Source organism: Blennius ocellaris (genome assembly GCF_963422515.1).
Source record: "Blennius ocellaris genome assembly, contig: SCAFFOLD_58, whole genome shotgun sequence".
Taxonomy (NCBI): Eukaryota; Metazoa; Chordata; class Actinopteri; order Blenniiformes; family Blenniidae; genus Blennius; species Blennius ocellaris.
Genome location: NW_027661901.1, coordinates 264694 through 286088, shown reverse-complemented (window position 1 = coordinate 286088; position 21395 = coordinate 264694). Strand labels below are relative to the sequence as shown.

The 21395-nt window shown below is 41.6% G+C and overlaps 1 protein-coding gene across 2 annotated transcripts in view; it reads right to left on the bottom strand.

The window, feature by feature from the left end:
* Nucleotides 1–21395, bottom strand: part of LOC308148640 (kinesin-like protein KIF1C) — a 55270-nt gene extending 33875 nt beyond the window's left edge. For both annotated transcript variants that reach the window (XM_080522137.1, XM_080522138.1), the window contains exons 1-9: nt 20991–21395; nt 13079–13201; nt 10169–10245; nt 9856–9928; nt 3616–3716; nt 2475–2540; nt 2229–2407; nt 2034–2145; nt 33–110 (exon numbers count right to left, since the gene is read on the bottom strand). In XM_080522137.1, the coding sequence (XP_080378263.1) occupies nt 33–110; nt 2034–2145; nt 2229–2407; nt 2475–2540; nt 3616–3716; nt 9856–9928; nt 10169–10245; nt 13079–13184 (792 nt within the window). In that variant the 5' untranslated portion in view covers nt 13185–13201; nt 20991–21395. The remainder of the gene's footprint in view (nt 1–32; nt 111–2033; nt 2146–2228; nt 2408–2474; nt 2541–3615; nt 3717–9855; nt 9929–10168; nt 10246–13078; nt 13202–20990) is intronic.

The window sequence follows — 21395 nt, the reverse complement described above, 5'->3', positions numbered from 1 at the left end:
ACAAACGTGGACATCCAGAGACAGGATCTGACCTTCAGACGGGTTCCTCTGGCTCCAGACGAGTCTGCTCGCTCACTGCCAGCCAGGTCCACCAGGCTGACCCTGCTCACCTGCAACACAAACACACACTGGAACTACACACTCACAACTACACACCACAACTACACACTCTTTCTTTCTTTCTTGGTTGATTTGCAGAGGACAGACACATGAATGGACACTGACTACAGTCCCCAGATACTTTCCACCATAGTCCTGGTACATTTCATTATTTAGAAACCAACAAACATGGACACAGACGATATACCGTATTTATCTACGTAGAAACATTTCATCAGTCTTACCAGTGATCACAAGCTTGATGAGCCTTTAACCAGAGTTGAAGCTGTTTTAAATGCTGTGAAAGTAGAATCCTCTCTAAGAGTAATAGTAATGGTAATAGTAATAACTAATCCAGCTCGTTAACCCTTTCACTGAGGTGGTTTGGTCTGAATGAAACCTAACAGTCTCCTCTTGGTCCTGCATGACTGCCTTTACCTCCAATACATCCCTCCAAAGGGGCGGGGCCAAACATGATACATCCCTCCAAAGGGGCGGGGCCAAACATGATACATTTCTCAAAAGGGGGGCCAAACCATGATACATTTCTCCAAAGGGGCGGGGCCAAACCGTGACACATTCCTCCAAAGGGGCGGGGCCAAACATGATACATCCCTCCAAAGGGGCGGGGCCAAACCATGATACATTTCTCCAAAGGGGCGGGGCCAGACCGTGATACATTCCTCCAAAGGGGCGGGGCCAAACCATGATACATTTCTCCAAAGGGGCGGGGCCAAACCATGATACATTTCTCCAAAGGGGCGGGGCCAAACCATGATACATTTCTCCAAAGGGGGCGGGGCCAAACATGATAAATTCCTCCAAAGGGGGCGGGGCCAAACATGATACATTTCTCCAAAGGGGGACTTCTGAAGGTTTCAAAAGTCAAAAGATGATATTTGACTAAAGTTGGACAATAGAGAGTCGGGTTGTTTTTGGCAGCTATTTTAGTCTTATGGACGAAATGCTTCTTAGTTTTAGTCGTATTGTAGTCATTTCAAAATGTCATCGTTTTAGTCGACGAAAAGGAGTTCAGGTGTAGGGCTAACCCTTAACCTAACCCTGTCCACCGGTTGGTTAGGGTTAGGGTTCAGGTGTAGGGCTAACCCTTAACCTAACCCTGTCCACCGGTTGGTTAGGGTTAGGGTTCAGGTGTAGGGCTAACCCTAACCCTAACCCTGTCCACCGGTTGGTTAGGGTTAGGGTTCAGGTGTAGGGCTAACCCTTAACCTAACCCTGTCCACCGGTTGGTTAGGGTTAGGGTTCAGGTGTAGGGCTAACCCTTAACCTAACCCTGTCCACCGGTTGGTTAGGGTTAGGGTTCAGGTGTAGGGCTAACCCTTAACCTAACCCTGTCCACCGGTTGGTTAGGGTTAGGGTTCAGGTGTAGGGCTAACCCTAACCCTAACCCTGTCCACCGGTTGGTTAGGGTTAGGGTTCAGGTGTAGGGCTAACCCTTAACCTAACCCTGTCCACCGGTTGGTTAGGGTTAGGGTTCAGGTGTAGGGCTAACCCTGTCCACCGGTTGTGAAGACGTTCTGCAGATCCGAAGCACAGAGGATGTGTTACATTATTTCAATTTGAAAAGTAAAAACTCAAAAGTACACAATCAGAGGTACACACTCAGAAGTACGCTGAGAACAATACACCTTCTCAGTGTCTCGGCCCGTCACACACTCAAAAGTACAAAGCAGTACTACACACCTTCTCAATGTCACACACTCAGAGTACAGAGCAGTACTACCTAGTACTACCTAGTACTGCACAGTACTACCTAGTACTACCTGGTACTACCCACCTTCTCGGTGTCCAGGCCCGTCAGGCCGTCTCTGGGTGAAGACCATGGTGAAGACCTACTACCTAGTACTACACAGTACTACACAGTACTACCTGGTACTACCTAGTACTACCTGGTACTACCTGGTACTACCCACCTTCTCGGTGTCCAGGCCCGTCAGGCCGTCCCGCCGTCTCTGGGTGAAGACCATGGTGAAGACCGCGTGGGACCTGGACGAGGTCTCGTTCATGTTGGTGGCCGCGACGGTTCTGAAACAAGAACCAGAACTAGAACCGGGGAGAACCTGGAGGACCGGACCCTGCAGTCCAGGACGGGGTCTAGAGGGACAGACCGAGCCTTGTTCCCGGCGTCCATCAGGTCCCGGATGTCGGGGAACCCGGTCACGGCCAGCTTGGACAGGTCCTCCACGTAGGGGCCCAGGATGGGGTGCTCCCGGACCCGCAGGGTCCCCTGAGACTTGGGGTTGAGGAGATCCCGGACCCGCTCGCAGTAGATCTCCATGTAGGACACCTGGACATAGAACCGGGGTCAGCCCGGACTCTCGGGGGCCACCAGAACCCACAATAAGACCACTTACCTCCACAGAGTATGTTAGGTCCGGGTCCAGGTTCTGTCCAGTCCTCTCAAACAGGTCCTCACAAAGCTGGAACAAAACCACACAGGGTCAGAGACCCTGGTCCACCAGGACTCCTCCAGACCCTGGTCTACCAGGAGCCAGGTCAGAGACCAGGACTCCTCCAGACCCTGGTCTACCAGGAGCCAGGTCAGAGACCAGGACCACTCCAGACCCTGATCCAGCAGGACCCCTCCAGACCCTGGTCCAGCAGGACTCCTCCAGACCTCGGTCCACCAGGAGCCAGGTCAGAGACCAGGACCCCTCCAGACCCTGGTCCAGCAGGACCCCTCCAGACCCTGGTCCAGCAGGACTCCTCCAGACCTTGGTCCACCAGGAGCCAGGTCAGAAACCAGGACCCCTCCAGACCCTGGTCCAGCAGGACCCCTCCAGACCCTGGTCCAGCAGGACTCCTCCAGACCTCGGTCCACCAGGAGCCAGGTCAGAGACCAGGACCCCTCCAGACCCTGGTCCAGCAGGACCCCTCCAGACCCTGGTCCAGCAGGACTCCTCCAGACCTCGGTCCACCAGGAGCCAGGTCAGAAACCAGGACCCCTCCAGACCCTGGTCCAGCAGGACTCCTCCAGACCTTGGTCCACCAGGAGCCAGGTCAGAAACCAGGACCCCTCCAGACCCTGGTCCAGCAGGACCCCTCCAGACCCTGGTCCAGCAGGACTCCTCCAGACCTCGGTCCACCAGGAGCCAGGTCAGAGACCAGGACCCCTCCAGACCCTGGTCCAGCAGGACCCCTCCAGACCCTGGTCCAGCAGGACTCCTCCAGACCTCGGTCCACCAGGAGCCAGGTCAGAAACCAGGACCCCTCCAGACCCTGGTCCAGCAGGACTCCTCCAGACCTTGGTCCACCAGGAGCCAGGTCAGAAACCAGGACCCCTCCAGACCCTGGTCCAGCAGGACCCCTCCAGACCCTGGTCCAGCAGGACTCCTCCAGACCTCGGTCCACCAGGAGCCAGGTCAGAGACCAGGACCCCTCCAGACCCTGGTCCAGCAGGACCCCTCCAGACCCTGGTCCAGCAGGACTCCTCCAGACCTTGGTCCACCAGGAGCCAGGTCAGAAACCAGGACCCCTCCAGACCCTGGTCCAGACCTGAGGGACGATGCCTTCCTGTCCAGCTTCCTGTCTCCCCATCATGGTGTAGCTCTTGCCTGCCCCCGTCTGGCCGTAAGCCAGAATACACACGTTGTAACCTGGAACACAGTGGAACACTAGTGACGTATACTGTAGTAGTGCTGATGGTTATATATAATGGTTATAGTTATATATAGTGATTATGGTTATATATAGTGATTATAGTTATATATAGTGGTTATAGTTATATATAGTGATTATGGTTATATATAGTGGTTATAGTTATATATAGTGATTATGGTTATATATAGTGATTATAGTTATATATAGTGGTTATAGTTATATATAGTGGTTATGGTTATATATAGTGGTTATAGTTATATATAGTGGTTATAGTTATATATAGTGGTTATAGTTATATAGTGGTTATAGTTATATATAGTGGTTATGGTTATATATAGTGGTTATAGTTATATATAGTGGTTATGGTTATATATAGTGGTTATAGTTATATATAGTGGTTATGGTTATATATAGTGGTTATAGTTATATATAGTGGTTATAGTTATATATAGTGGTTATAGTTATATATAGTGGTTATGGTTATATATAGTGGTTATAGTTATATATAGTGGTTATGGTTATATATAGTGGTTATAGTTATATATAGTGGTTATGGTTATATATAGTGGTTATAGTTATATATAGTGGTTATAGTTATATATAGTGGTTATAGTTATATATAGTGGTTATAGTTATATATAGTGGTTATAGTTATATATAGTGCTGATGGTTATATATAGTGGTTATAGTTATATATAGTGGTTATAGTTATATATAGTGGTTATAGTTATATATAGTGGTTATAGTTATATATAGTGGTTATAGTTATATATAGTGGTTATAGTTATATATAGTGGTTATAGTTATATATAGTGGTTATAGTTATATGTAGTGCTGATGGTTATATATAGTGGTTATAGTTATATATAGTGGTTATAGTTATATATAGTGGTTATAGTTATATATAGTGCTGATGGTTATATATAGTGGTTATAGTTATATATAGTGGTTATAGTTATATATAGTGGTTATAGTTATATATAGTGCTGATGGTTATATATAGTGGTTATAGTTATATATAGTGGTTATAGTTATATATAGTGGTTATAGTTATATATAGTGGTTATAGTTATATATAGTGTTTATAGTTATATATAGTGGTTATAGTTATATGTAGTGCTGATGGTTATATATAGTGGTTATAGTTATATATAGTGGTTATAGTTATATGTAGTGCTGATGGTTATATATAGTGTTTATAGTTATATATAGTGGTTATAGTTATATGTAGTGCTGATGGTTATATATAGTGGTTATAGTTATATATAGTGGTTATAGTTATATATAGTGCTGATGGTTATATATAGTGGTTATAGTTATATATAGTGGTTATAGTTATATATAGTGGTTATAGTTATATATAGTGGTTATAGTTATATATAGTGCTGATGGTTATATATAGTGGTTATAGTTATATATAGTGTTTATAGTTATATATAGTGGTTATAGTTATATGTAGTGCTGATGGTTATATATAGTGGTTATAGTTATATATAGTGGTTATAGTTATATATAGTGCTGATGGTTATATATAGTGGTTATAGTTATATGTAGTGCTGATGGTTATATATAGTGGTTATAGTTATATATAGTGGTTATAGTTATATGTAGTGCTGATGGTTATATATAGTGTTTATAGTTATATATAGTGGTTATAGTTATATGTAGTGCTGATGGTTATATATAGTGGTTATAGTTATATATAGTGTTTATAGTTATATATAGTGGTTATAGTTATATGTAGTGCTGATGGTTATATATAGTGGTTATAGTTATATATAGTGGTTATAGTTATATATAGTGCTGATGGTTATATATAGTGGTTATAGTTATATATAGTGGTTAGTTATATATAGTGGTTATAGTTATATATAGTGGTTATAGTTATATATAGTGGTTATAGTTATATGTAGTGCTGATGGTTATATATAGTGGTTATAGTTATATATAGTGTTTATAGTTATATATAGTGGTTATAGTTATATGTAGTGCTGATGGTTATATATAGTGGTTATAGTTATATATAGTGGTTATAGTTATATATAGTGCTGATGGTTATATATAGTGGTTATAGTTATATATAGTGGTTATAGTTATATATAGTGCTGATGGTTATATATAGTGGTTATAGTTATATATAGTGGTTATAGTTATATATAGTGCTGATGGTTATATATAGTGGTTATAGTTATATATAGTGGTTATAGTTATATATAGTGCTGATGGTTATAGATAGTGGTTATAGTTATATATAGTGGTTATAGTTATAGATAGTGGTTATAGTTATATATAGTGGTTATAGTTATATATAGTGGTTATAGTTATATATAGTGCTGATGGTTATAGATAGTGGTTATAGTTATATATAGTGCTGATGGTTATATATAGTGGTTATAGTTATATATAGTGGTTATAGTTATATATAGTGGTTATAGTTATATATAGTGCTGATGGTTATAGATAGTGGTTATAGTTATATATAGTGGTTATAGTTATATATAGTGCTGATGGTTATATATAGTTGTTATAGTTATATATAGTGCTGATGGTTATCGATAGTGGTTATAGTTATATATAGTGGTTATAGTTATATATAGTGCTGATGGTTATATATAGTGCTGATGGTTATATATGGTGCTTATGGTTATATATGGTGCTTATGGTTATATATAGTGGTTATAGTTATATATAGTGCTGATGGTTATATATAGTGGTTATAGTTATATATGGTGCTTATGGTTATATATAGTGCTGATGGTTATATATAGTGGTTATAGTTATATATGGTGCTTATGGTTATATATAGTGCTGATGGTTATATATAGTGGTTATAGTTATATATAGTGCTGATGGTTATATATAGTGGTTATAGTTATATATGGTGCTTATGGTTATATATAGTGCTGATGGTTATATATAGTGGTTATAGTTATATATGGTGCTTATGGTTATATATAGTGCTGATGGTTATATATAGTGGTTATAGTTATATATAGTGATTATGGTTATATATAGTGGTTATAGTTATATATAGTGGTTATAGTTATATATAGTGGTTATGGTTATATATAGTGGTTATAGTTATATATAGCGGTTATAGTTATATAGTGGTTATAGTTATATATAGTGGTTATGGTTATATATAGTGGTTATAGTTATATATAGTGGTTATGGTTATATATAGTGGTTATAGTTATATATAGTGGTTATAGTTATATATAGTGGTTATAGTTATATATAGTGGTTATGGTTATATATAGTGGTTATAGTTATATATAGTGGTTATGGTTATATATAGTGGTTATAGTTATATATAGTGGTTATAGTTATATATAGTGGTTATAGTTATATATAGTGGTTATAGTTATATAGAGTGGTTATAGTTATATATAGTGCTGATGGTTATATATAGTGGTTATAGTTATATATAGTGGTTATAGTTATATATAGTGGTTATAGTTATATATAGTGGTTATAGTTATATGTAGTGGTTATAGTTATATATAGTGGTTATAGTTATATATAGTGGTTATAGTTATATATAGTGGTTATAGTTATATATAGTGCTGATGGTTATATATAGTGGTTATAGTTATATATAGTGGTTATAGTTATATATAGTGGTTATAGTTATATATAGTGGTTATAGTTATATATAGTGCTGATGGTTATATATAGTGGTTATAGTTATATATAGTGGTCATAGTTATATATAGTGGTTATAGTTATATATAGTGGTTATAGTTATATATAGTGGTTATAGTTATATGTAGTGCTGATGGTTATATATAGTGGTTATAGTTACATATAGTGTTTATAGTTATATATAGTGGTTATAGTTATATGTAGTGCTGATGGTTATATATAGTGGTTATAGTTATATATAGTGCTGATGGTTATATATAGTGGTTATAGTTATATATAGTGGTTATAGTTATATATAGTGGTTATAGTTATATATAGTGGTTATAGTTATATATAGTGGTTATAGTTATATATAGTGGTTATAGTTATATGTAGTGCTGATGGTTATATATAGTGGTTATAGTTATATATAGTGTTTATAGTTATATATAGTGGTTATAGTTATATGTAGTGCTGATGGTTATATATAGTGGTTATAGTTATATATAGTGGTTATAGTTATATATAGTTCTGATGGTTATATATAGTGGTTATAGTTATATATAGTGGTTATAGTTATATATAGTGCTGATGGTTATATATAGTGGTTATAGTTATATATAGTGGTTATAGTTATATATAGTGCTGATGGTTATAGATAGTGGTTATAGTTATATATAGTGGTTATAGTTATAGATAGTGGTTATAGTTATATATAGTGCTGATGGTTATAGATAGTGGTTATAGTTATATATAGTGCTGATGGTTATATATAGTGGTTATAGTTATATATAGTGGTTATAGTTATATATAGTGGTTATAGTTATATATAGTGCTGATGGTTATAGATAGTGGTTATAGTTATATATAGTGGTTATAGTTATATATAGTGCTGATGGTTATATATAGTTGTTATAGTTACATATAGTGCTGATGGTTATCGATAGTGGTTATAGTTATATATAGTGGTTATAGTTATATATAACTGTTATATATAGCTGATGGTTATATATAGTGCTGATGGTTATATATAGTGCTGATGGTTATATATGGTGCTTATGGTTATATATGGTGCTTATGGTTATGGTTATATATAGTTATATATAGTGGTTATAGTTATATATAGTGCTGATGGTTATATATAGTGGTTATAGTTATATATGGTGCTTATGGTTATATATAGTGCTGATGGTTATATATAGTGGTTATAGTTATATATGGTGCTTATGGTTATATATAGTGCTGATGGTTATATATAGTGCTGATGGTTATATATAGTGCTGATGGTTATATATAGTGGTTATAGTTATATATAGTGCTGATGGTTCTATATAGTGGTTATAGTTATATATAGTGCTGATGGTTATATATAGTGGTTATAGTTATATATGGTGCTTATGGTTATATATAGTGCTGATGGTTATATATAGTGCTGATGGTTATATATAGTGGTTATAGTTATATATAGTGCTGATGGTTATATATAGTGGTTATAGCTATATATAGTGGTTATAGTTATATATAGTGCTGATGGTTCTATATAGTGGTTATAGTTATATATAGTGGTTATAATTATATATAGTGGTTATAGTTATATATAATGGTTATGGTTATATATAGTGGTTATAGTTATATATAGTGGTTATAGTTATATATAGTGGTTATAGTTATATATAGTGGTTATAGTTATATATGGTGCTTATGGTTATATATAGTGCTGATGGTTATATATAGTGCTGATGGTTATATATAGTGCTGATGGTTATATATAGTGGTTATAGTTATATATAGTGCTGATGGTTCTATATAGTGGTTATAGTTATATATAGTGCTGATGGTTATATATAGTGGTTATAGTTATATATGGTGCTTATGGTTATATATAGTGCTGATGGTTATATATAGTGCTGATGGTTATATATAGTGGTTATAGTTATATATAGTGCTGATGGTTCTATATAGTGGTTATAGTTATATATAGTGGTTATAGTTATATATAGTGGTTATAGTTATATATAATGGTTATGGTTATATATAGTGGTTATAGTTATATATAGTGGTTATAGTTATATATAGTGGTTATAGTTATATATAGTGGTTATAGTTATATATAGTGGTTATAGTTATATATAATGGTTATGGTTATATATAGTGGTTATAGTTATATATAGTGGTTATAGTTATATATAGTGGTTATAGTTATATATAGTGGTTATAGTTATATATAGTGGTTATAGTTATATATAGTGGTTATAGTTATATATAGTGGTTATAGTTATATATAGTGGTTATAGTTATATATAGTGCTGATGGTTATATATAGTGGTTATAGTTATATATAGTGGTTATAGTTATATATAGTGGTTATAGTTATATATAGTGCTGATGGTTATAGATAGTGGTTATAGTTATATATAGTGCTGATGGTTATAGATAGTGGTAATAGTTATATATAGTGGTTATAGTTATATATAGTGGTTATAGTTATATATAGTGCTCCAGAGCTCCAACCTTCAAAAGCGTGAAGCAGCATCTCCTCCCCGATGTCTTGATACACTTTTTTCTGAGAAGCAAAGTCTTCATCCTGTGGACACACACACACACACACACACACACACACACACACACACACACACACACACACACACACACACACACACACACACACACACACACACACACACACACACACACAGTAGAGGCTAAATTTATCAAGTCAGTCCAGTGTCACAGTGCGCGTGTGTGTGTGTGTGTGTGTGTGTGTGTGTGTGTGTGTGTGTGTGTGTGTGTGTGTGTGTGTGTGTGTGTGTGTGTGTGTGCTCACCATGGTGTGTGACCAGTACGAGTAGTCAAAAGTGAAGTTCTTGGTTCCATCTTTGGTCTGTTTGGGGTTTGAGATACCTGCAAACAAAACCATACTTCACTGTCCATGTCACATTGTGTGGTATTGTGTTACAGTGTGTTACAGTGTGTCACAGTGTGCCACATTGTGTGGTATTGTGTTACAGTGTGTCACAGTGTGCCACATTGTGTGGTATTGTGTTACAGTGTGTTACAGTGTGTCACAGTGTGCCACATTGTGTGGTATTGTGTTACAGTGTGTCACAGTGTGCCACATTGTGTGGTATTGTGTTACAGTGTGTTACAGTGTGTCACAGTGTGCCACGTTGTGTGGTATTGTGTTACAGTGTGTCACAGTGTGTCACATTGTGTGGTATTGTGTTACAGTGTGTCACAGTGTACCACATTGTGTGGTATTGTGTTACAGTGTGTTACAGTGTGTCACATTGTGTGGTATTGTGTTACAGTGTGTCACAGTGTACCACATTGTGTGGTATTGTGTTACAGTGTGTCACAGTGTGTCACATTGTGTGGTATTGTGTTACAGTGTGTCACAGTGTACCACATTGTATTGTATTGTGTTACAGTGTGTCACAGTGTGTCACATTGTGTGGTATTGTGTTACAGTGTGTCACAGTGCGCCACATTGTGTGGTATTGTGTTACAGTGTGTTACAGTGTGTCACAGTGTGCCACGTTGTGTGGTATTGTGTTACAGTGTGTCACATTGTGCGGTATTGTGCTACAGTGTGTCACAGTGTGCCACATTGTGTGGTATTGTGTTACAGTGTGTTACAGTGTCACAGTGTGCCACGTTGTGTGGTATTGTGTTACAGTGTGTCACAGTGTGTCACATTGTGTGGTATTGTGTTACAGTGTGTCACAGTGTGTCACATTGTGTGGTATTGTGTTACAGTGTGTCACAGTGTGTCACATTGTGTGGTATTGTGTTACAGTGTGTCACAGTGTGCCACATTGTGTGGTATTGTGTTACAGTGTGTTACAGTGTGTCACAGTGTGTGGTATTGTGTTACAGTGTGTTACAGTGTGTCACAGTGTGCCACGTTGTGTGGTATTGTGTTACAGTGTGTCACATTGTGTGGTATTGTGCTACAGTGTGTCACAGTGTGTCACATTGTGTGGTATTGTGTTACAGTGTGTTACAGTGTCACAGTGTGCCACGTTGTGTGGTATTGTGTTACAGTGTGTCACAGTGTGTCACATTGTGTGGTATTGTGTTACAGTGTGTTACAGTGTGTCACAGTGTGTCACATTGTGTGGTATTGTGTTACAGTGTGTCACAGTGTGTCACAGTGTGCCACGTTGTGTGGTATTGTGTTACAGTGTGTCACATTGTGTGGTATTGTGCTACAGTGTGTCACAGTGTGTCACATTGTGTGGTATTGTGTTACAGTGTGTCACATTGTGTGGTATTGTGTTACAGTGTGTTACAGTGTGTCACAGTGTGCCACGTTGTGTGGTATTGTGTTACAGTGTGTCACATTGTGTGGTATTGTGCTACAGTGTGTCACAGTGTGCCACATTGTGTGGTATTGTGTTACAGTGTGTTACAGTGTCACAGTGTGCCACGTTGTGTGGTATTGTGTTACAGTGTGTCACAGTGTGTCACATTGTGTGGTATTGTGTTACAGTGTGTCACAGTGTGCCACATTGTGTGGTATTGTGTTACAGTGTGTTACAGTGTGTCATATTGTGTGGTATTGTGTTACAGTGTGTCACAGTGTGCCACATTGTGTGGTATTGTGTTACAGTGTGTTACAGTGTGTTACAGTGTGCCACATTGTGTGGTATTGTGTTACAGTGTGTCACAGTGTGCCACATTGTGTGGTATTGTGTTACAGTGTGTTACAGTGTGTCATATTGTGTTACAGTGTTACAGTGTGTCACATTGTGTCACAGTGTGTTACAGAGTGTTACAGAGCGTTACAGTGCGTTACAGTGTATCACATTGTGTCACAGAGTGTTACAGTGCGTTACAGTGTATCACATTGTGTCACATTGTGTTACAGTGTGTCACAGTGTTACACTGTGTCACAGTGTGTCACATTGTGTTACAGTATGTCACAGTGTCACATTGTGTCACATTGTGTCACAGTGTCACATTGTGTCACAGTGTTACAGTGAGTCACATTGTGTTACAGTGTGTCACAGTGTTACACTGTGTCACAGTGTGTCACATTGTGTTACAGTATGTCACAGTGTTACATTGTGTCACAGTGTGTCACATTGTGTTACAGTATGTCACAGTTTCACATTGTGTCACAGTGTGTTACAGAGTGTTACAGTATGTCACAGTGTCACATTGTGTCACAGTGTGTTACAGAGTGTTACAGTGCATTACAGTGTGTCACATTGTGTTACAGTATGTCACAGTGTTACATTGTGGTACAGTGTGTAACACTGTGTTACAGTGTGTTACAGTGTCACATTGTGTTACAGTGTGTCACATTGTGTTACAGTATGTCACAGTGTCACATTGTGTCACATTGTGTCACAGTGTCACATTGTGTCACAGTGTTACAGTGTGTCACATTGTGTTACAGTGTGTCACAGTGTTACACTGTGTCACAGTGTGTCACATTGTGTTACAGTATGTCACAGTGTTACATTGTGTCACAGTGTGTCACATTGTGTTACAGTATGTCACAGTTTCACATTGTGTCACAGTGTGTTACAGAGTGTTACAGTATGTCACAGTGTCACATTGTGTCACAGTGTGTTACAGAGTGTTACAGTGCATTACAGTGTGTCACATTGTGTTACAGTATGTCACAGTGTTACATTGTGGTACAGTGTGTAACACTGTGTTACAGTGTGTTACAGTGTCACATTGTGTTACAGTGTGTCACACTGTGTTACAGTGTGTATCTTACAGGTTGTGTTTCCTTTCATCTGGATGACACACTTGGCGTTACGTGTCATTTCTCTGGAGTTGAACGGTCGAACTCGAACCGCCACTTTCACTGACGCACCCGCCATGTCTTAGCTCCGCCTCCCTGAGGACAGCCAATCAGAGCATAGTCAAACACAGCTTGTCATCACAATTCCTCCCTCCGAAGTTTTATATAATCTTTTAAACTCCTCCTCTCCTGACCCCCAGGAGGAGGGGGAGGTTAACCACCCAAACACACACACACACACACACACACACACACACACACACACACACACACACACACACACACACACACACACACACACACACACACACACACACACACACACACACACACACACACACACACACACACACACACACACACACACACACACACACACACACACACAGTGTGCAATGAAACCAGCCCATCCTGTTCTCTCCTTGCTGGATGGAACTGAAACTATGTCTTTTACCTGCAGTGGAAACACCTGAAAGTCTCATCCAAACAGCTAACACACGCACACACGCACGCGCACGCGCACACACACACGCACACGCACACACACACACACACACACACACACACACACACACACACACACACCTTCCGTGGAGTGTTAGTGTTAGCGACCCGTCACTTCAGCTGCTGGCTCAACAGTCACAAGTCACACAAACCCACAACCAGTGACGCTGGTTAGAAACACAGGATCACCGATAACCAATAACCTGCTAACAATAAAACAATGACTAACGTCACACGCTGTTGATTTATCTACAATTAAATAGTTCTTGCAGAATCAGCTGTATTCCCACATCACATTCTGACTGTCAGCCTGTACCCTGGTCACATCTGTCCTGTACCCTGGTCACATCTGTCCTGTACCCTGGTCACATCCGTCCTGTACCCTGGTCACATCTGTCCTGTACCCTGGTCACATCTGTCCTGTACCCTGGTCACATCTGTCCTGTACCCTGGTCACATCTGTCCTGTACCCTGGTCACATCTGTCCTGTACCGTGGTCACATCTGTCCTGTACCCTGGTCACATCTGTCCTGTACCGTGGTCACATCTGTCCTGTACCCTGGTCACATCCGTCCTGTACCGTGGTCACATCTGTCCTGTACCCTGGTCACAGCCGCCCTGTACCCTGGTCACATCTGTCCTGTACCCTGGTCACATCCGTCCTGTACCCTGGTCACATCCGTCCTGTACCCTGGTCACATCCGTCCTGTACCGTGGTCACATCCGTCCTGTACCCTGGTCACATCCGTCCTGTACCGTCGTCACATCTGTCCTGTACCCTGGTCACATCTGTCCTGTACCGTGGTCACATCCGTCCTGTACCCTGGTCACATCCGTCCTGTACCCTGGTCACATCTGTCCTGTACCCTGGTCACATCTGTCCTGTACCGTGGTCACATCTGTCCTGTACCCTGGTCACATCTGTCCTGTACCGTGGTCACATCTGTCCTGTACCCTGGTCACATCTGTCCTGTACCGTGGTCACATCTGTCCTGTACCCTGGTCACATCCGTCCTGTACCGTGGTCACATCTGTCCTGTACCCTGGTCACATCCGCCCTGTACCCTGGTCACATCTGTCCTGTACCCTGGTCACATCCGTCCTGTACCCTGGTCACATCCGTCCTGTACCCTGGTCACATCCGTCCTGTACCGTGGTCACATCCGTCCTGTACCGTGGTCACATCCGTCCTGTACCCTGGTCACATCCGTCCTGTACCGTCGTCACATCTGTCCTGTACCCTGGTCACATCTGTCCTGTACCGTGGTCACATCCGTCCTGTACCCTGGTCACATCCGTCCTGTACCCTGGTCACATCTGTCCTGTACCCTGGTCACATCTGTCCTGTACCCTGGTCACATCTGTCCTGTACCCTGGTCACATCTGTCCTGTACCCTGGTCACATCTGTCCTGTACCGTCGTCACATCTGTCCTGTACCCTGGTCACATCCGTCCTGTACCCTGGTCACATCCGTCCTGTACCGTCGTCACATCTGTCCTGTCCCGTCGTCACATCTGTCCTGTACCCTGGTCACATCTGTCCTGTACCCTGGTCACATCCGTCCTGTACCCTGGTCACATCCGTCCTGTACCGTGGTCACATCCGTCCTGTACCGTCGTCACATCTGTCCTGTACCGTGGTCACATCTGTCCTGTACCCTGGTCACATCTGTCCTGTACCCTGGTGACATCCGTCCTGTACCGTCGTCACATCTGTCCTGTACCCTGGTCACATCTGTCCTGTACCCTGGTCACATCTGTCCTGTACCCTGGTCACATCTGTCCTGTACCCTGGTCACATCCGTCCTGTACCCTGGTCACATCCGTCCTGTACCGTGGTCACATCCGTCCTGTACCGTGGTCACATCCGTCCTGTACCGTGGTCACATCCGTCCTGTACCCTGGTGACATCCGTCCTGTACCCTGGTCACATCCGTCCTGTACCCTGGTCACATCTGTCCTGTACCCTGGTCACATCTGTCCTGTACCCTGGTCACATCCGTCCTGTACCCTGGTCACATCTGTCCTGTACCCTGGTCACATCTGTCCTGTACCGTGGTCACATCTGTCCTGTACCCTGGTCACATCTGTCCTGTACCCTGGTCACATCTGTCCTGTACCGTGGTCACATCTGTCCTGTACCCTGGTCACATCTGTCCTGTACCGTGGTCACATCTGTCCTGTACCCTGGTCACATCCGTCCTGTACCGTGGTCACATCCGTCCTGTACCCTGGTCACATCTGCCCTGTACCCTGGTCACATCTGTCCTGTACCCTGGTCACATCTGTCCTGTACCCTGGTCACATCTGTCCTGTACCGTGGTCACATCCGTCCTGTACCCTGGTCACATCCGTCCTGTACCGTGGTCACATCCGTCCTGTACCGTGGTCACATCCGTCCTGTACCGTCGTCACATCTGTCCTGTACCCTGGTCACATCCGTCCTGTACCGTGGTCACATCCGTCCTGTACCCTGGTCACATCCGTCCTGTACCGTGGTCACATCCGTCCTGTACCCTGGTCACATCTGTCCTGTACCCTGGTCACATCTGTCCTGTACCCTGGTCACATCTGTCCTGTACCGTGGTCACATCTGTCCTGTACCGTGGTCACATCTGTCCTGTACCCTGGTCACATCTGTCCTGTACCGTGGTCACATCTGTCCTGTACCCTGGTCACATCTGTCCTGTACCGTCGTCACATCTGTCCTGTACCGTGGTCACATCCGTCCTGTACCCTGGTCACATCTGTCCTGTACCCTGGTCACATCTGTCCTGTACCGTGGTCACATCTGTCCTGTACCCTGGTCACATCTGTCCTGTACCCTGGTCACATCCGTCCTGTACCGTGGTCACATCCGTCCTGTACCGTGGTCACATCTGTCCTGTACCCTGGTCACATCTGTCCTGTACCCTGGTGACATCCGTCCTGTACCGTCGTCACATCTGTCCTGTACCCTGGTCACATCTGTCCTGTACCCTGGTCACATCTGTCCTGTACCGTGGTCACATCTGTCATGTACCCTGGTCACATCTGTCCTGTACCGTGGTCACATCTGTCCTGTACCGTGGTCACATCTGTCCTGTACCGTGGTCACATCCGTCCTGTACCGTGGTCACATCTGTCCTGTACCCTGGTCACATCTGTCCTGTACCCTGGTCACATCTGTCCTGTACCGTGGTCACATCCGTCCTGTACCGTGGTCACATCTGTCCTGTACCCTGGTCACATCTGTCCTGTACCGTGGTCACATCTGTCCTGTACCCTGGTCACATCTGTCCTGTACCCTGGTCACATCTGTCCTGTACCGTGGTCACATCCGTCCTGTACCGTGGTCACATCTGTCCTGTACCCTGGTCACATCTGTCCTGTACCGTGGTCACATCTGTCCTGTACCGTGGTCACATCTGTCCTGTACCCTGGTCACATCTGTCTTGTACCCTGGTCACATCCGTCCTGTACCGTCGTCATATCCCGCCTGTACTAACATCATTAACTTTGGACCAACTTCGTTAACTCTAGACCGACTTACTGACAATTATTGACAATTACTAGCGATTACTGGTGATTACTGACGATTACTGACGATTACTGGTGATTACTGACGATTACTGGCGATCACTGGTGATTACTGACGATTACTGGTGATTACTGATGATCACTGGTGATTACTGACGATTACTGGCGATTACTGACGATTACTGACGATTACTGGTGATTACTGACGATTACTGACGATCACTGGTGATTACTGACGATTACTGGCGATCACTGGTGATTACTGACGATTACTGGCGATCACTGGTGATTACTGATGATCACTGGCGATTACTGACGATTACTGGTGATTATTGACGATTACTGGCGATTACTGGTGATTACTGACGATTACTGGTGATTACTGACGATTACTGGTGATTACTGACGATTACTGACGATTACTGGTGATTACTGACGATTACTGACGATTACTGACGATCACTGGTGATTACTGACGATTACTGGCGATTACTGGCGATCACTGGTGATTACTGATGATCACTGGTGATTACTGACGATTACTGGTGATTACTGACGATTACTGGTGATTACTGGTGATTACTGGTGATTACTGACGATTACTGGCGATTACTGGTGAGTACTGACGATTACTGGTGATTACTGGCGATTACTGGCGATTACTGGCGATTACTGGTGATTACTGATGATCACTGGCGATTACTGACGATTACTGACGATTACTGACGATTACTGGCGATTACTGACGATTACTGGCGATTACTGACGATTACTGGCGATTACTGGTGATTACTGACGATTACTGGTGATTACTGACGATTACTGGTGATTACTGGTGATTACTGGTGATTACTGACGATTACTGGCGATTACTGGTGAGTACTGACGATTACTGGTGATTACTGGCGATTACTGGCGATTACTGGCGATTACTGGTGATTACTGATGATCACTGGCGATTACTGACGATTACTGACGATTACTGACGATTACTGGCGATTACTGACGATTACTGGCGATTACTGACGATTACTGGCGATTACTGGTGATTACTGACGATTACTGGTGATTACTGGCGATTACTGGCGATTACTGGTGATTACTGGTGATTACTGATGATCACTGGTGATTACTGATGATTACTGGTGATTACTGACGATTACTGGCGATTACTGATGATCACTGACGATCACTGGTGATTACTGACGATTACTGGTGATTACTGACGATTACTGGTGATTACTGACGATTACTGGTGATTACTGGTGATTACTGGTGATTACTGACGATTACTGGCGATTACTGGTGATTACTGGTGATTACTGGCGATTACTGGCGATTACTGGTGATTACTGATGATCACTGGCGATTACTGACGATTACTGGCGATTACTGACGATTACTGGCGATTACTGGCGATTACTGACGATTACTGGTGATTACTGGTGATTACTGGTGATTACTGACGATTACTGGCGATTACTGGCGATTACTGGCGATTACTGGTGATTACTGATGATCACTGGCGATTACTGACGATTACTGGCGATTACTGACGATTACTGACGATTACTGGCGATTACTGGTGATTACTAACGATTACTGGTGATTACTGACGATTACTGGCGATTACTGACGATTACTGGCGATTACTGGTGATTACTGATGATCACTGGTGATTACTGACGATTACTGGCGATTACTGACGATTACTGGCGATTACTGATGATCACTGACGATCACTGGTGATTACTGACGATCACTGGCGATTACTGACGATTACTGGCGATTACTGACGATTACTGGTGATTACTGATGATCACTGGTGATTACTGACGACTACTGACGATTACTGACGATTACTGGTGATTACTGATGATCACTGGCGATTACTGATGATTACTGGCGATTACTGACGATTACTGGTGATTACTGACGATTACTGGCGATTACTGGTGATTACTGATGATCACTGGCGATTACTGGCGATTACTGGCGAGTACTGGCGATTACTGGTGATTACTGACGGGTTAGGATCAGGTGCTAAGAAGCTGGAGAAGAAATATCCTGATAAAACAGTGAATTTCATTAAAAGCCTGCAAAGCCTCACTTTTCTTTCTGAATTGATAAACAACCTTTCCTGACATCTTGTGCTTCATATAACCTAAACATGGTAAGTAAAAAAGTAAGTAAAAGTAAACATGTAAGCATGTAAACAAAGCATGTAAACATGTAAAGTAAACATGTAAGCATGTAAAGTAAACATGTAAGCATGTTAAGTAAACATGTAAACATGTAAAGAAAGCATGTAAAGATGTAAATTAAACATGCAAACATGTAAAGTAAAAACGTAAACATGTAAAGTAAACATGTAAACATGTAAAGAAAGCATGTAAACATGTAAATTAAACATGCAAACATGTAAAGTAAACATGTAAAGAAAGCATGTAAACATGTAAAGTAAACATGTAAACATGTAAAGTAAACATGCAAGCATGTAAAGTAAACATGCTTACATGTAAAGAAAACATATAAGCATGTAAAGAAAACATGTAACCCTGTAAAGAAAACATGTAACCCTGTAAAGAAAGCATGTAAAGTAAACACGTAAGCATGTAAAGAAAGCATGTAAACATGTAAAGTAAATGTGTAAACATGAAAAGTAAACATGTAAGCATGTAAAGAAAACATGTAAACATGTAAAAAAAAACATGTAAATATGTAAAGTAAACATGTAAATATGTAAAGTAAACATGTAAACATGTAAAGTAAACACGTAAACATGTAAAGTAAACATGTAAACATGTAAAGTAAACATGTAAACATGTAAAGTAAATATGTATGCATGTGAAGAAAGCATGTAAACATGTAAAGAAAGCATGTAAACATGTAAAGTAAACATGTAGGCATGTGAAGAAAGCATGTAAACATGTAAAGTAAACATGTAAAGAAAGCATGTAAACATGTAAAGTAAACATGTAAGCATGTAAAGGAAGCATGTAAACTGTAAAGTAAACATGTAAGCATGTAAAGAAAGCATGTAAACTGTAAAGTAAACATGGAAACATGTAAAGTAAACATGTAAGCATGTAAAGAAAGCATGTAAACATGTAAAGTAAACATGTAAACATGTAAAGAAAGCATGTAAACATGTAAAGTAAACATGTAAACATGTAAAGTAAACATGCAAACATGTAAAGAAAGCATGTAACATGTAAAGAAAGCATGTAAACATGTAAAGTAAACATGTAAACATGTAAAGAAAGCATGTAAACATGTAAAGTAAACATGTATGCATGTGAAGAAAGCATGTAAACATGTAAACATGTAAAGAAAGCATGTAAACGTGTAAAGTAAACATGTATGCATGTGAAGAAAGCATGTGAACATGTAAAGAAAGCATGTAAACATGTAAAGTAAACATGTAAACATGTAAAGTAAACATGTAAACATGTAAAGAAAGCATGTAAACGTGTAAAGTAAACATGTATGCATGTGAAGAAAGCATGTAAACATGTAAAGAAAGCATGTAAACGTGTAAAGTAAACATGTATGCATGTGAAGAAAGCATGTAAACATGTAAAGAAAGCATGTAAACATGTAAAGTAAACACGTAAACATGTAAACATGTAAAGAAAGCATGTAAACATGTAAAGTAAACATGTAAAGAAAGCATGTAAACATCTAAAGTAAACATGTAAAGTACACATGTAAGCATGTAAAATAAACGTGAACATGTAAAGTAAACACGTAAACAACGCTTCTCTCCTAGTTCCGGTCGCTGGAGATCAAAGCGGAGCCGCAGTGAGCCTCCAGAGATGAACCGTCGGTATGAAACTCTCAGCGGCCGGTTGCTGCTCACCTTCCCGGCCACGGAGTCTCGTGCAGGCCGCTCCCGGTCACTCGCTCTTCATGTCCAGGACGGGACGGACACACGGAGGCTGTGAGTCCTGCGGGCTCGGCGGGCCTGTCGGGACCGGGTCGCCGGGGGTTTCTCCGCCGGGCAGCGGAACACCCGTCCCAACTTTTCTGAGGGTGACGTCACCGTCCGGTAACGGTGAGCGGAGGTGAGGCGGAGGGCCGCGGGGAACGTCCGGTTCTTCAACACGGTAATCCGCCGCTCGAAGACGCTCGTGGCGGCGGGAGCCACCGGACAACCGGTCCTGAACGCAAAGTTTGACCGGAAAAACGGGACAAATAGGAGAGAAGGTGAAGTGGAGGAGACGGGCTGGCCGGTGGCCTGGCCGCGCGGCTGGGACTGCGTGAC